The 13,714-nt window shown below is 40.2% G+C and overlaps 1 protein-coding gene across 1 annotated transcript in view; it reads right to left on the reverse strand.

Annotated features, from left to right (window-relative positions):
* Pect (phosphoethanolamine cytidylyltransferase) overlaps positions 1 to 13,714 on the reverse strand; it is a 132,702-nt gene that overhangs the window by 62,521 nt on the left and 56,467 nt on the right. The window contains exon 5 of the mRNA XM_067136991.2: positions 2,584 to 2,809. Within this exon, the coding sequence (XP_066993092.1) occupies positions 2,584 to 2,809 (226 nt within the window). The remainder of the gene's footprint in view (positions 1 to 2,583; positions 2,810 to 13,714) is intronic.

Genomic DNA, 13,714 nt, shown 5'->3' on the forward strand with positions numbered 1-13,714 from the left:
GAACGAGTTAACTGAGCCACGGTATGGCCATTCCGCTCTTTGTCTTCACGCTAACGCCAAATATTGACTTTCGTTAGGCCAATGCCGAAGATATTCCTGCTGTCTATAAAACTTAATTTTGTTAAGCGTGAGGTACAATAGACGCGTTATAACTCTGCCACTGAGTAGCCATGGCCTTTCTAAGAATTCGAAGGCTCGCATGTTTTGATGTCATTCTGCAGATTTGAGAAACGTTTTTGTAAAGGCTAATAGAACGCCATACTCTCTTCACTATTTCCTGTGATCCTGTGTGTAACTTCACTGGTGATGTAGGCTATACTAAGGAGGCGGTCGTTTATTGTCAACGAGTTTTGTGCGCGTGTGAAAAGAAGTAGCGTGGTTACCGCAGTAGTTGTCAGTGGTATCCATTAACTTACTGTTAGACCGCGAATGCAAGACAACCCTTGAGTTTTCTCATGAGATTCTGAGGAAAAAAGTCTTGGATTCGGAGAAATACGGTATCACTCCAGAGGTTTCTGTGGCAAACACTTCACTTCTCTTCTTCAAACGGCATCACCTAACCTAACCGTATATGTACCATGAAAACATATTTCAAACGCAGGTAGAGAAATGACAACCTCCTCACGAAAAATTTACATTTAAATAGCCTTTCCGAAATTTAACTAGACGCGAGCAGATATGAAATATCCTCTGAAATCAGTGATGTACTCTGCCATATCTTGAGGTGTATTACATTCTTCCTTAATTTCCGTATATAACATTAAAATTAAGATATCGTTTAATTCAGTCTTTATTTTTAACGAGTTAACAACTGCTATCGGCCATTTTATTTACGCATTTATTACGAAACGCGTTATTCTCTTTAATTTCGAATTTAATTTAGAAAACTGCAGTCGACGGGTATTAGGTACTAATCAACTCCAACATCGCCTTTGAATGTCAACGAGAGAACTCGCAAATGCACGAAGTGAGAAAACTATACCGTACGGTACTGAAGAAGATCGATCGCATTTATTCGCAAACGTTTCAGTTTTCTTATTCAAACGGCGTCACCTATCCTAACTTAACCATACTATACGTATGATGAAAACACACTTCAAGCGCCAGTGGAGAAATGATAACCTTCTCGATATACATTTTCATAATAGCCGTTCCGTAATTTAACCAGACGCGAGAAAATATAAACTAACCTCTGAAATCCAAATTAAACACTCTGCCATATCTCGAGGTGTATCCCTTTCTTACTCAATTGATTATTTAGTCTCAAAATTAAGCGGTCATTTAATCCGTCTTAATTTTTAACGAGTTAACAACCGTTTATTTACCGGTACTCATTTATTACGAAAATATGTTCTCTTTCATTTCAAATTTTCTTTACGGAACAGCAGTCGATGGGTATTACTATTCGACTACGACATCGCCTTCGAATGTCGACGAGAGATCTCTCTAGTGCACATAGCGAGGAAACGATGCCGAAGATAATCGATCGTATGCAATATTATCGCTGGGGTCCATAAATATCACTTATGGAAAAAATCGCACGTGCTTAATCGCTCGTAATAATGGATGCGTCAGTGATAACGCTCTCGCTGTAACCGAAGGACGATACACAGTTTAATATAGGAATTTTGAAGGGACAGAAGAAGGTCGTCGCTATATCGGAGTTCTCGTTATATACCGTACTCGCTATAGCGGACTTCTACTGTACCTATTTTTATTGTAGGGCGAAGTTTGTGAAGGTTGAAGACATACAAACGCTGTTACACGAATTATCTGATGAGGAAGGATCTGAGGGAGGTGAAGTTTGTGATTTTTCTGATGGTGAAGATGTAGTGGTAAATTATTCCGACATTGATCATGACAGTGAGAGTGAACAAGAAGTTGATGTATGCATAGCTGGTAGCATGAACACGACGAACTAGGGTTTTTGTTCTTGGGAAAGATGAAACAATGTGGTGCACCACTAGCTTTTCAAGGGCTACCCCTAGGATTGAAAATCTTTTGTTTCAACTCATGAATAAGTGGTTGGTTGAACGAGCTAAGATAGGAACACTGCCTCTGGATATCCAGGCAGAGTTATCCCCATACCATCAGGAAGAAACATTAGAAGAAACAAATTGCCATCAAAGAGAGAACGATGCATTCACTGTGAGTGGAAACAAAATCAAGTGACCACAATGAAGTGTAATCAGTGTCATAACTTTGTGTGTAAAGCATTAGATGTGTAAGCTGTGAGGATAATGATTAATGAAGATTGTTAGAAATGTTTCATTTTAAGTTCTCATGAGTTAAGTATTCATCTGTTTCAATTTTATTTTCAGTCTTCTACCCATGAACATTTTTACCTTTTATTATTATATGTATGTGCTGTCACTTGTAATTTGTGTTGTAATTATTATGTCTCAAGTATTATAAAGCACATAAGGAGTAACAATATCAGTCATGTAAGAGTTAGTACTTGTTAACCAGTTGCTAAGACTAAGAAAAATGAATGGTGATCGAAATTCACCACGCGCCTGGCAATGTAACATTTATAGGTGCGCCCGCTTTAGGGATAATAATATTCACTATACACTCACTTACTTTAGGAGACTTGCCATCACTAAAATTGATTATCTTCTGCGTAGTTGGGAGGAACTGTGAACACCCTGTCCATGGGCTACGAGCAGCAGAATCTTGCCCCATCGAGGACGAACTTTCACGTCTTACTTCATACTCCTGAGCGCCCCGCTGAAAATGCTGACGTGTCAACAGCAACATGCGACCAACCAAGTCAGTTGTTGAGACACCCTGAGTGCGTTGAACTTCTCTACAAAACAATGCACAATATTAACCATAATTAGAGGAATTGAACAAAATAAAGACATTGCATTTCAATGAACTACAATAAGAAGTGATCATTATGAATCTAGAAAAGAAAAAATAAATATAAATTCATGTAATAATAATAATAATAATAATAATAATAATAATAATAATAATAATACCCGTGTGGGGATTTACCGGTTACCTCCATCGGGCGCATCCCATTGGAATTGGGGAAGCTCGCTGGCTCTGCCGCCAGCAGAGTCAGAGGGTAGTAGGGAAATAAAATACCACCGTGAAAAAAACTGGTCCCTTGCCAGGGTTACGGCGAAGACTGGTAAATGACCAGAAGCCAGAAAACATCTTGAGGCAACCTCTAGGGCTAACAACCCTAGTTGTAAAAGGACGGGTACCCGTCCAAAGCAAAGTCAAGTCAAAAAGCATGATGGCACAAGATTTCAAGAAACATACCCCAGGGAGTAAATCTTCGGATAAATCCCTCGTCGTGAACGCCACGGTGCACGAGTCTCGTTCGGATTCTGGGGGAGACTCCACATCATGCAAGAGACGAATCGGAGCGTCTCGGTGTACCCCGAAGAGTCAAAAACTCAGGCCAAAATCTAAAACCTTTCTAGCAACTTTCAACATAAATTCACTTACACAAACTGGCAAGCTGAAAACCCTCACCAAAGCTCTTCACGAAAATAAGATATCCATAATGGCCCTACAGGAAACAAGGTACCCAGATGAAGAGATTTTTGAATCCGAAGGCTACCGATTTTTCAAGAGCAAAGCGCAAAAAGGAATCCTCAATGGAGCTGTGTTGCTTGGAACCGCGTTTGCTGTTAGAACCAAGATCCTTAAATCGGTTGCAAATTTCGAACCTGTGAATCACAGATTGTCCATACTCACAATTAAATGCGCGAACAAAACCTACGCCCTAGTTAACGCACATGCTCCTACAAACGATAAGAACAAGTCTGATCCAGACGAAGTTGATAATTTCTGGGACCAACTGGATGAAAAATTAAACAAAATCCCCAAACACCATGTCAAGCTTCTTTTGGGTGACTTCAATGCCCAACTAGGTCGTGAACAGAAGTACAAGAAAGTTATAGGAAATTACCCTGCTCACAAAACAACCAATCCCAACGGCAAAAGACTGGTGTCCATTTGCGAAAATCACAACCTGCAGGTCATGTCGACCCACTTTCGCCATCTACCCAGAAAACAAATGACTTGGCGTTCTCCCGTCCAAGCTCTCGGAGAGTTCCAAATTGATCATGTTGCAATCTCCAGGAGAAACAGCCCTGAGATTATGAATGTCAAGGTAAAGAAAGGCATCAATGTGGCCTCAGATCATTATATGTCTCTTATCAAATTCAAACCAATTCCCGCAAACACAAGGAAGACAACCAAACAAATAACACGCTTCGACAATGATAAACTTCGGCAAAGGGTCGAGAAGGTCCAGGAGAAGGCTAGACCAAATGACTGTGACTTTAACAACGCCAAAACTCTCCTCGTTGAGGCCGCCAAAGACGTTGCAGAAATCAAGAGAAGCAAAAAGCAACCCTGGTGGAATGGTGCCTGCGAATCAGTCCTCCAAGAAAGACTCAATGCGTGGAAACAGTACTACTCTACGAAATCAGAAAATGATTGGGAAACCTACAAAACCCAGCGTGCCCAAGCAGCTAGGGTGTTCAGAACTGAGAAACGTAAATACGAAAAATCTCTCATTGAAAAGACAGAACAAAACTTTAGGAAGAATGAACGCAGAGAGTACTACAGAGCCTTCAAACGCAAACTCACTGGCTATAAACCACCATCTCTATGCTTTGAGCGAAAGGACGGCTCACTGGCGACGTCAAAAGAAGAAAATTGCAGCATTCTGGCAGATTACTTCAAGAATTTACTTAATTGCTCTAAACCGCAAAGCCCCATTGAAACCAAGGGACCCTTACTCAGGTACCCAGATTCCAGACCACCCGACAGAGATGAAATCAAGCGCCACATTGCCCGTCTCAAAAATAACAAAGCGCCGGGGGAAGACTCAGTAGTAGCAGAACTATGGAAATATGCCCCAGAGGAAACACTTGATATCTTGCAAAGGCAAATAGAAGAAATTTGGAACAAGGAGACCCTACCCGAAGATTGGAAAATAGCTTGGATCCATCCATTACACAAAAAAGGCAGCATGAAGAACATCAACAACTACAGAGGAATATCGTTGCTACCCGCGACTTACAAAATTCTATCACTTGCCATCCTGGAGCGTTTGGAAGCACAAGTCGAACATCAAATAGGTGAATACCAAGGAGGGTTCAGAAAAGGTCGCTCAACAGCTGAACAGAGCCAAAATCTCAAAATGATCATCAGATATTGTACACTAAGGTCCAAGCAGCATGTGTCTCTCTTTGTGGACTTTAAGAAAGCGTACGACTCCATTGACCGGGAAGTCCTGCTAAACATCTTAAATGAATTTGGAGTTGATTTGAAACTGCTGGCATTAATTAGAGCCACCCTGACCGATACAAAATCCAAGGTGAAGTTCCACGGATGTCTCTCGCATTCCTTTGACATCAAAACAGGAGTCCGACAAGGTGATGGGCTATCCCCGATACTCTTCAACTGTGTTCTTGAAAAGATCATCAGAACCTGGCGGGTGAGATTACAGGAAACCAACTACAGTCCATTGAGAATAGGAACCAAATCTAAGGGGATCACAACAGACTGCTTGGCATTTGCCGATGATATTGCTGTTCTCTCAAACGACATAGAAACCGCTAAAGCTCAAGTTGAAAGTTTAAAGGAAATTGCCGAACAAACTGGTTTGCAGATATCGTTTGAGAAAACAGAAGTATTGACTAACATCAAAGAGGCTCCACCAAAACTCCATACAAAATACGGGGACATCACCCAAGTACACAAATTCAAATACCTGGGTGAGATCATCATGAAAAATGGACTGGACAAAGAAGCACTTCAGGAGCGAGTACGCAAACTAGAAATCGCCTACCAAACATCCCGCACAATCTACAACAAAAAACACCAAGATACGTCACTATGAAACAGTTCTGAAGCCAGTAGTTCTATATGCAGCCGAAACCCTGTCTCTAAATGCCAACAAAGGACTCCTTGAAGAACTGGAGAAAAGAGAACGCAAAATTGTGAGAGGAATCTTGGGATCAAAGTACAGAAATGGAGTCCATCAAAAGAGATCCAACAAGGAAGTCTACAGCAAAATAGAGAAAATTACCGACACAATCAGAAAAAGACGGGCACGATTTTACGGTCATCTGAAAAGAATGGACGGAAGAAAGTTAACTAAAGAAATATTTCACTTTTTTGATTCAAACCCCAAAACCACAATTCCCTGGTTTAGAAATACCAAAGAAGACCTTCAAATGCTACACATCTCAGCTGAAGACGCCCTTAACAGAGATCTCTTCCGCAAGAAAATATTGACGAACCGGCTAAACCGAGATGAGCAACCGAAGAGAAGACACGGTGCCCCTTGGACAGAGGAGCGTAAGCAGGCCCACTCACAAAGAATGAGGGAAATTTGGGCTCTAAAGAAGGCCAAGTTCAGTGTCAAATGCAACAAGACTTAACGTGGTCCTTGATGGCCCCAGCGAATTATATATAATAATAATAATAATAATAATAATAATAATAATAATAATAATAATAATAATAATAATAATCATAATAATAATAATCATAATAATAATAATCATAATAATAATAATCATAATAATAATAATCATAATAATCATAATCATAATAATAATAATAATAATAATAATAATGGGAGATATGACTGCACAGTTACTAAAAAATTAATCAGTACACTATTGATACCTGATCTGGTCAGGTAGGTTTACACATGAACCTAAGTCAGGGATTATAAATATATACGAGTTTAGTCTATTCATTCCTTTGAGTTTTGGTATTGGGCTACAAAACTGAACACTGAAGAAAGTAAAAATGTGCCCTGAGACTTAACTTCAGTTTTTACAAATAAAAACAAATCAAAATACATCATAAAGAAATGAAGTGAGTCAGGGAGCTGCGTGTTAGCTGTACGGGTAGAGGCATTGGGTTGAACTGACAGGGTGGTATCTGGAAGCTGGTGTAAGTTCAAATCCTCCATGCGAGTTTCCCGTTCTTTTTTATTTTTCTAATTTCATTATACTGATTCCGTGTTGCTAGAAGAGATGTGGACCTTACTAACCCAAGACAATTTATATATTTATTATTTTCAACCTGTATTAAAGAACATTGATATTTGTGTCACTTTAACCTTGTGTAGACTAAGGTGGTCCTTATATGGGTGATAACACAAAAAAGTAAAGTAATCTCAATGTACACCCCCCCCTCCCCCCGGATTTTTTTTTTTTGGGCATGCTTTGATAATGTGCCAAATTTCATTACATTAATTAATGTTAACCCTTGCAGCACTGGATCCAAATATCTAAATAAGATTAAAGTACTGAAACAATGTGTGTATTCTCCTGTTTTAAACTGAAATCAACATATAGACTTTTGCAAATATACTTAAATTTACTACAATAATGTATTACTATATAATAATACCAAATGTGTTAACACACCATAAATAAACACCAATTTTAGCACAATTTTCTTTTAAATGTTTTTCTACAATCAGGGTATTGCCTCTGGTGATCTTGCACACATTACAAAATGAATTATCTTTGTTCTTCATCGGCTGTTAAGATTCCTTTGAAATTTTGCATTAACTTCACTTCTGCTGTATCATTTACCACCTTAAGATTTTTCCTAGTCTCTTTGGCATTAATGTAGGCAATATTTTCATGCCAAGAAGCAGGATCAATATTTAAGAAATGTGAATACATGCTTAATTTCTTCAACAAGTCCAAACTCTCGACTGAAATGAACTTACATGTTACAAATCTTATGACTGGTCCATATTGAAATGTACATTAATTCAACAATGATACAAAAGTTTATTGAGATCCCCCTATTCCACACACATTGGGTTCATAAAAATTAAAATTTATACCTTGTCATACTAAACGAGACATGTTTCGCCCATTGTATGGGCATCATCAGCCGTAATCTCGTGCCTAAAAGATAAAGATCAAGATCCTGATTACTCTAGTCAAAATGTCACATAAAGTAACATGTGTTATAAAGATGAGGAAACTTGTTGTGAGTTCCTAAATGACAATTTACACAATTAAAACACGTTTAAAAATATGTAGAAGGAAAATGATTAATGTTGGTGCAATCTTACATTGAAATCTTTAGAACATTTTTAAAATAGCCAAACTGTCCTTATTTACATGAACATATTTATAAATACTTCAAATACAAATACAAATATTTCAGATTCTCTATGGGAATCTACATCCATGTCATTCACATGATCAACCGTGTCCAGGGTGTATCGTGAATGGTTGAATGAGGGTGTCACCGTCCACAACAGATGAACGACCGGCCGTCCAGCCACCCTCGATGACCGTGACCGGCGACATCTGAGATGGATTTTCAATAGTGACAGATAGGCAACCGTGCAACAAATCACGGCTCAATTCAACACAGGCCGTGCTAGACACCTCTCCCAGTGGACAATTCGTAGGAACATGGGTTCTATGGAGTATGGGAGCCGGCGCTGCACATGGGTGCCACTGTTAACCCAACGTCATCAGGCACAACGACGTGCATTTGTCGCCAGTCACCAGGGATGGACACTGGAACAATGGCGTAACGTGATATGGTCGGACGAATCACGATTTCAACTGTACCACGCCGATGGGAGGCCTGTGTATGGCGCAGACCACATGATGCGATGGTTCCCGCCTACCTCGAAGGTGTGGTCCAGGGCGCTGGTGTCTCTGTTAAGGTCTGGGGTGCATTTTGCTGGTATGGAATGGGCCCCCTAGCTGTTCTGGAAGAGACTTTGAATGGTACCCTGTATGTTGAGCTGCTCCGAGACCATCTCCACCCATTTTTGGCCTTCCAGCGCCCAGACAGTTCTGCGGTGTTTCAAGATGATAATGCGCCACCACATCACTCCCACATCGCCCGGGAATGGTTCCAGGAATGTTCAGCGGAGGTCCAACGACTGCCATGGCCACCCAGGAGCCCCGATATGAACCCTATCGAGCATATCTGGGATATCCTGGAACGCAGGCTCCGTGCCATAGATCCTGCACCCACGAACAGACCAGCATTGGCGGCCGCTCTGCAAACTATTTGCTGTCAGCAGCGTCCAGAGGACTACCAGGGACTTGTCAACTCACTTCCACGGCGTCTCACTGTAGTTCGCAGGGCCAGAGGAGACCGCACACGCTATTAGGTGACTCTCCCATGACATTTGCTAAGTCAGTGTATATCTCGAGAATGATAGCGTTTATCTTTCATATTTCATAGTGGTGTTCTTTCACAAACTGCACTTATCAACTTTTCACTATCTACATCCATGAAAAATGTAGTAATGATAAAAATAATGTTGCATATGACGACGACAGAAAGCCTCCATGGCTCAGACGGCAGCGCGTCGGCCTCTCACTGCTGGATACTGTGGTTCAAATCCCGGTCACTCCATGTGAGATTTGTGCTGGACAAAGCGGAGGTGGGACAGGTTTTTCTCCGGGTACTCCGGTTTTCCCTGTCATCTTTCATTCCAGCAACACTCTCCATTATCATTTCATAGCATCTATCATTCACTAATAATCACTTTGGGAGTGGCGACTCCATCGTACTAACAGCCTATATCTGCTTCATTCATTACATCCCTGACCCAGTCAATGACTGGAAAACAGGTTGTAGGTTTTTCATTTTCATGATGACAGACAACCAGATGCTTGCAGGAACCATGGAGTACAGGCGACTACACGTGGCAAATCCCATTCAAGTGTGATCTGTCGCTTGTTGCCGCCTATAATCGCTGCTCGAGGTCGCTTGCAGTGGATGCGGTTCCGGGAAATCATGGAAAACCATTTTCAGGGCTACCGACAGTGGGGTTCAAACCCACTGTCTCCCAAATGAAGGCTCACAGCTGCGCGACCCTAACCACACGCCCAACTTTCTCGGTGAAAGCTTGAAAAATAAGGACCACCCTAGTATAAAGAGTACTAGCAACTGATCTAATATTTTTATTATGGTTCTACAAGAACTGCTTCGTTACTTAAAGGCTGCCTAAGTAGGGCATTGGACCTCAACTTCAAGCCCATGCATGTCCAGTTGGACTTTCCCCTTCCCCTGGCCTGCTTGCCACTTGTTTGCAGTGAGTGAGAAGAGATTTCAGTTTGTACAAAGACGGCAGAAGATGTAGACTTGGTGAACTTGTGCTTGGTAAAAGCAGTAAGTTAGGTCTACCATGTGTGTGTGTACAATAAGGACTGGATCTTTGATCCAGGTTAAATGGATTACTAACCAATTCATCATTTTCTAGCTATGGAAACCCTTTTTTTTCTTTTTTTTTTTCTTCTGATATTAAGTTATTAGCATGCATTACTATGTGCTGAAGTGAGTCTCTTCTAATCTGTAAAAACTAGATTGTGAGTCCTGCAGAACATTTCATCAGTAACTTACAACTTAAATTTTCTTATTGTGATATGATTTTGGGGTAATCTTAGTGTAACTGCATAAGGAAGTCTTGGCTTGCTTGACTTATTTCCTTTAATTCCTAGATGTTCTATCTGCCACCAATGCTTTAACCTCTCTCCATGTCTTGATGACTCCAGCTATCTCCCTGTCTATGGTTCTCATATAGGCAATCCTTGGCCTGCCTTGTCTGCGACTACCTTATGGATTCCAGCTCAATGCCTGCATTGTGATACTTTCTTGTGGTCTTCTCAGGGTGTGCCCAATCCATCTCCATTTTCTTCTCATTATCTGTTGTTGTATGGGATTTTGACCTGTGGCCTCCCAAAAGTCTTTGTTTGAAATGGTCTTTGGCCACCATGTTCTCATAATATACCTCAAGTAACGATTTATGAAAGTCTGTAACCTTGTGTTAATGCCTTTGGTTACTCTCCAGGTCTCACTTCCCTACAGTAATACACATTTAACATTTGAGTTGAATGTCCTTAGCTTTATTTTTATGTGAATGTGAGGGGATCTCTATATTGGTTGTAACAGTGCAAATGCTCCTTTGGCTTTACATACCTGCCAACTTTACAAAGCCGAATATCAGGAGATTTAGATATGAAAATCAGGAAAAATCAGGAGAAATCAGGAGATACAATTGGTCAAAAATGCTTATTCTACATGTCTTGCACAATACAGGAGTACCATAGTATATTATACCACTTACTGTTTCAAAATCCGACTGTTGCTATACGAGGCTACAAGGCTAAAAATTACACATCTCGAATCCTTCACAGGAAGTACGTGAGTGAGATGTTCGATATCTGATAAGCTTCCCGAAAATAGTATGAACTCATGCTCCACATGTGTGAATCGGTCATGCACTTAGATGCCATTACCTAGCAAATGCATACATTAATATATTGCATCATGCACCCGCGCATTTATGCGAAGCGCAATGCTATTTTTATCAAGTAATAAATTAAAATTCACCAGAATTGACTCCAAATGGCTCCTAAAATTTCTAGAAAAGTCACTAGTCGCTATCTTTGAAATTATGTCACTAACTTACTAAAAAAGACTCCAAATCTAGTGACTAGTTTCTAGAATCGACTAAACTGATGTGAACGAACATGAGTATAGCACGACCGAGCAAGCTGGCCAAGCGGTTAGGAGCGTGCAGCTGTGAGCTTGCTTCCGGGAAAGTCAGTTCGAACCCCACTGTTGGCAGCCCTGAAGATGGTTTTCCGTGGTTTCCCATTTTCACACCAGACAAATGCTGGGGCTGTACCTTAATTAAGGTCACGGCTGCTTCCTTCCCATTCCTAGGCCTTTCCTATCCCATCGTCGCCATAAGACCTATCTGTGTCGGTGCGACATAAGGCAACTAGCGCAAAAAAAGAAAAAAAAAAGCACGCGAGAAGGAGAGATTAAAAATCTATATACGCATCTCGTGATATACAGGTTTCAATAAACATCGCACATTCGCGCACATTAATCAGTCTATATTTCATTTGAATGTGGCCAATGAGCGAAGGACTTCCGGGTACTTGCGACAAAGCTGAAATGGCAGGATTTGAAAACAAATTTTTTGAAGTTAATCAAAATTAAGTTAAACGTGGGAGAAATAATAGAATAATCAGGAGGCGGGAAGAACTGTTGAAAATCGGGAGTCTCCCGCCTAAATTGAGAAAGTTGGCAGGTATGGCTTTATTTGTACGACTCACCACATCTCTAAAATCACTTCCATCCTGGCTGACCATACTTCCTAAGCAGTAAAATCCCTTTACCCTTTCTATATCTATTTCATCTAGAGTTACAATGGTTTATGTGCATTTAGCGTAAGGAATTATTTTACCTTAATTTAAATTCCTGTTCAATTTAATTATTTTTACAAGGTATATTTTCTTATGATTATGATTATCATCATTATTAATTCCTATTTTACTCCTGATTTGGGCAACAAGCCCTCACTTATGATTTCTGATACACAAGAACCTTGTTTACCCGGATTAAGTGGGACCGGAATGGATCCGGATTATCGAAAATCCAGATGATCTGGAAAAGATAGGAAAACAAATACAGTATATGTTATATTATTTATTAACATAAGTTGTACAGTAATACCTTTTTTTCAATTGTACAAAAAAATAAGAACACTTTTCTTACGTTTATGACTGTTTTATGCACTAAAGTAATATGTAAGTTTTCTCTGTTTTACATTTGTATAGCATTTGTGTGCAGCACAATCACAAAGACGTTTTATTAACAACAGTTCTGCCAGTGTGGTTTCAGTCTAGGATTCTAAATAGCCCATCAGTTCATCCAGCTGCATTGCTGCCTCTCCAAGAGTCATTGTTTCTTCTGATGGAGCGCCAGTTTCATTTTCAAATTCACCATCAATGAATTAGTAGTGCGTGGGTTTGAATCCCACCTCGGCCGACCTTGGAACGGTCTCCCATTCTCAATTTCAGGCGAATGCCGGGTCGGTACCTTTGATCGACCGTGGCCGAATAACTTCCAATTCCTGTCCTTAACTATACTTGGTGGAAAATACATTCAAGAAAAGTCGACACCGTAAAAGAAATATTGTACAAGTAACAATAAATTTCATTATTTTCGATCCAGATAAACCAGAGATCCGGATTAATGAGGACCGGATAAACTAGGTTCTTGTGTAATTAGAATAGGGTATTGTTTTTCCTCCTTGTTTTTGGATATTAAACTTAGTATTTCAATCATTCTACACCTCACATGATGCATCCTAATTTATTATTATCCTAGCTGGTGTACCCATGCTTTATACAGAATTCTAGGTTAGGTAGTGTACACGTGAGCAAGATTGTATTAAATTGCATAGATCTTAATGTTATCCTAGAAACGCAACGGGAAAGTCACCAAACATCTTCTCTCATTTGAAGACTGGGTTAGGGAATTTTCACTGTAAGGGTAAGCCCGCTTGCCTACCATCAGTCACAATCAGGTTGGGGAGTTTTCATTATAATGGCAGACACACTCTCTCTCTCACTCACCTTTCTACATCCTCAGAAAGACTGTTTTAGTGGTTTTCCCAACTGAAATGAACATAGGTCATTACAATGACGTAAGTAGAAATGGTGTGATTAAAAGCAATGCTTTCATATGAAATACTCAACCAAATGGAAAACCACACATTTTCTCACTTTTAACGAACAGTACTAGGCTGCCGATCTAACAGTCGAAATTTCCAGAGCTGGAATGACCAAGTCACAGACAGCCGCGATCCGTGAACACTCTTTTTCTATTTTTGGCGGATGTGTGTGTGTCTAATAGTGGAGAGTCCCAGGGC

The sequence above is a fragment of the Anabrus simplex genome, chromosome 1 (assembly GCF_040414725.1).
Source record: "Anabrus simplex isolate iqAnaSimp1 chromosome 1, ASM4041472v1, whole genome shotgun sequence".
NCBI lineage: Eukaryota > Metazoa > Arthropoda > Insecta > Orthoptera > Tettigoniidae > Anabrus > Anabrus simplex.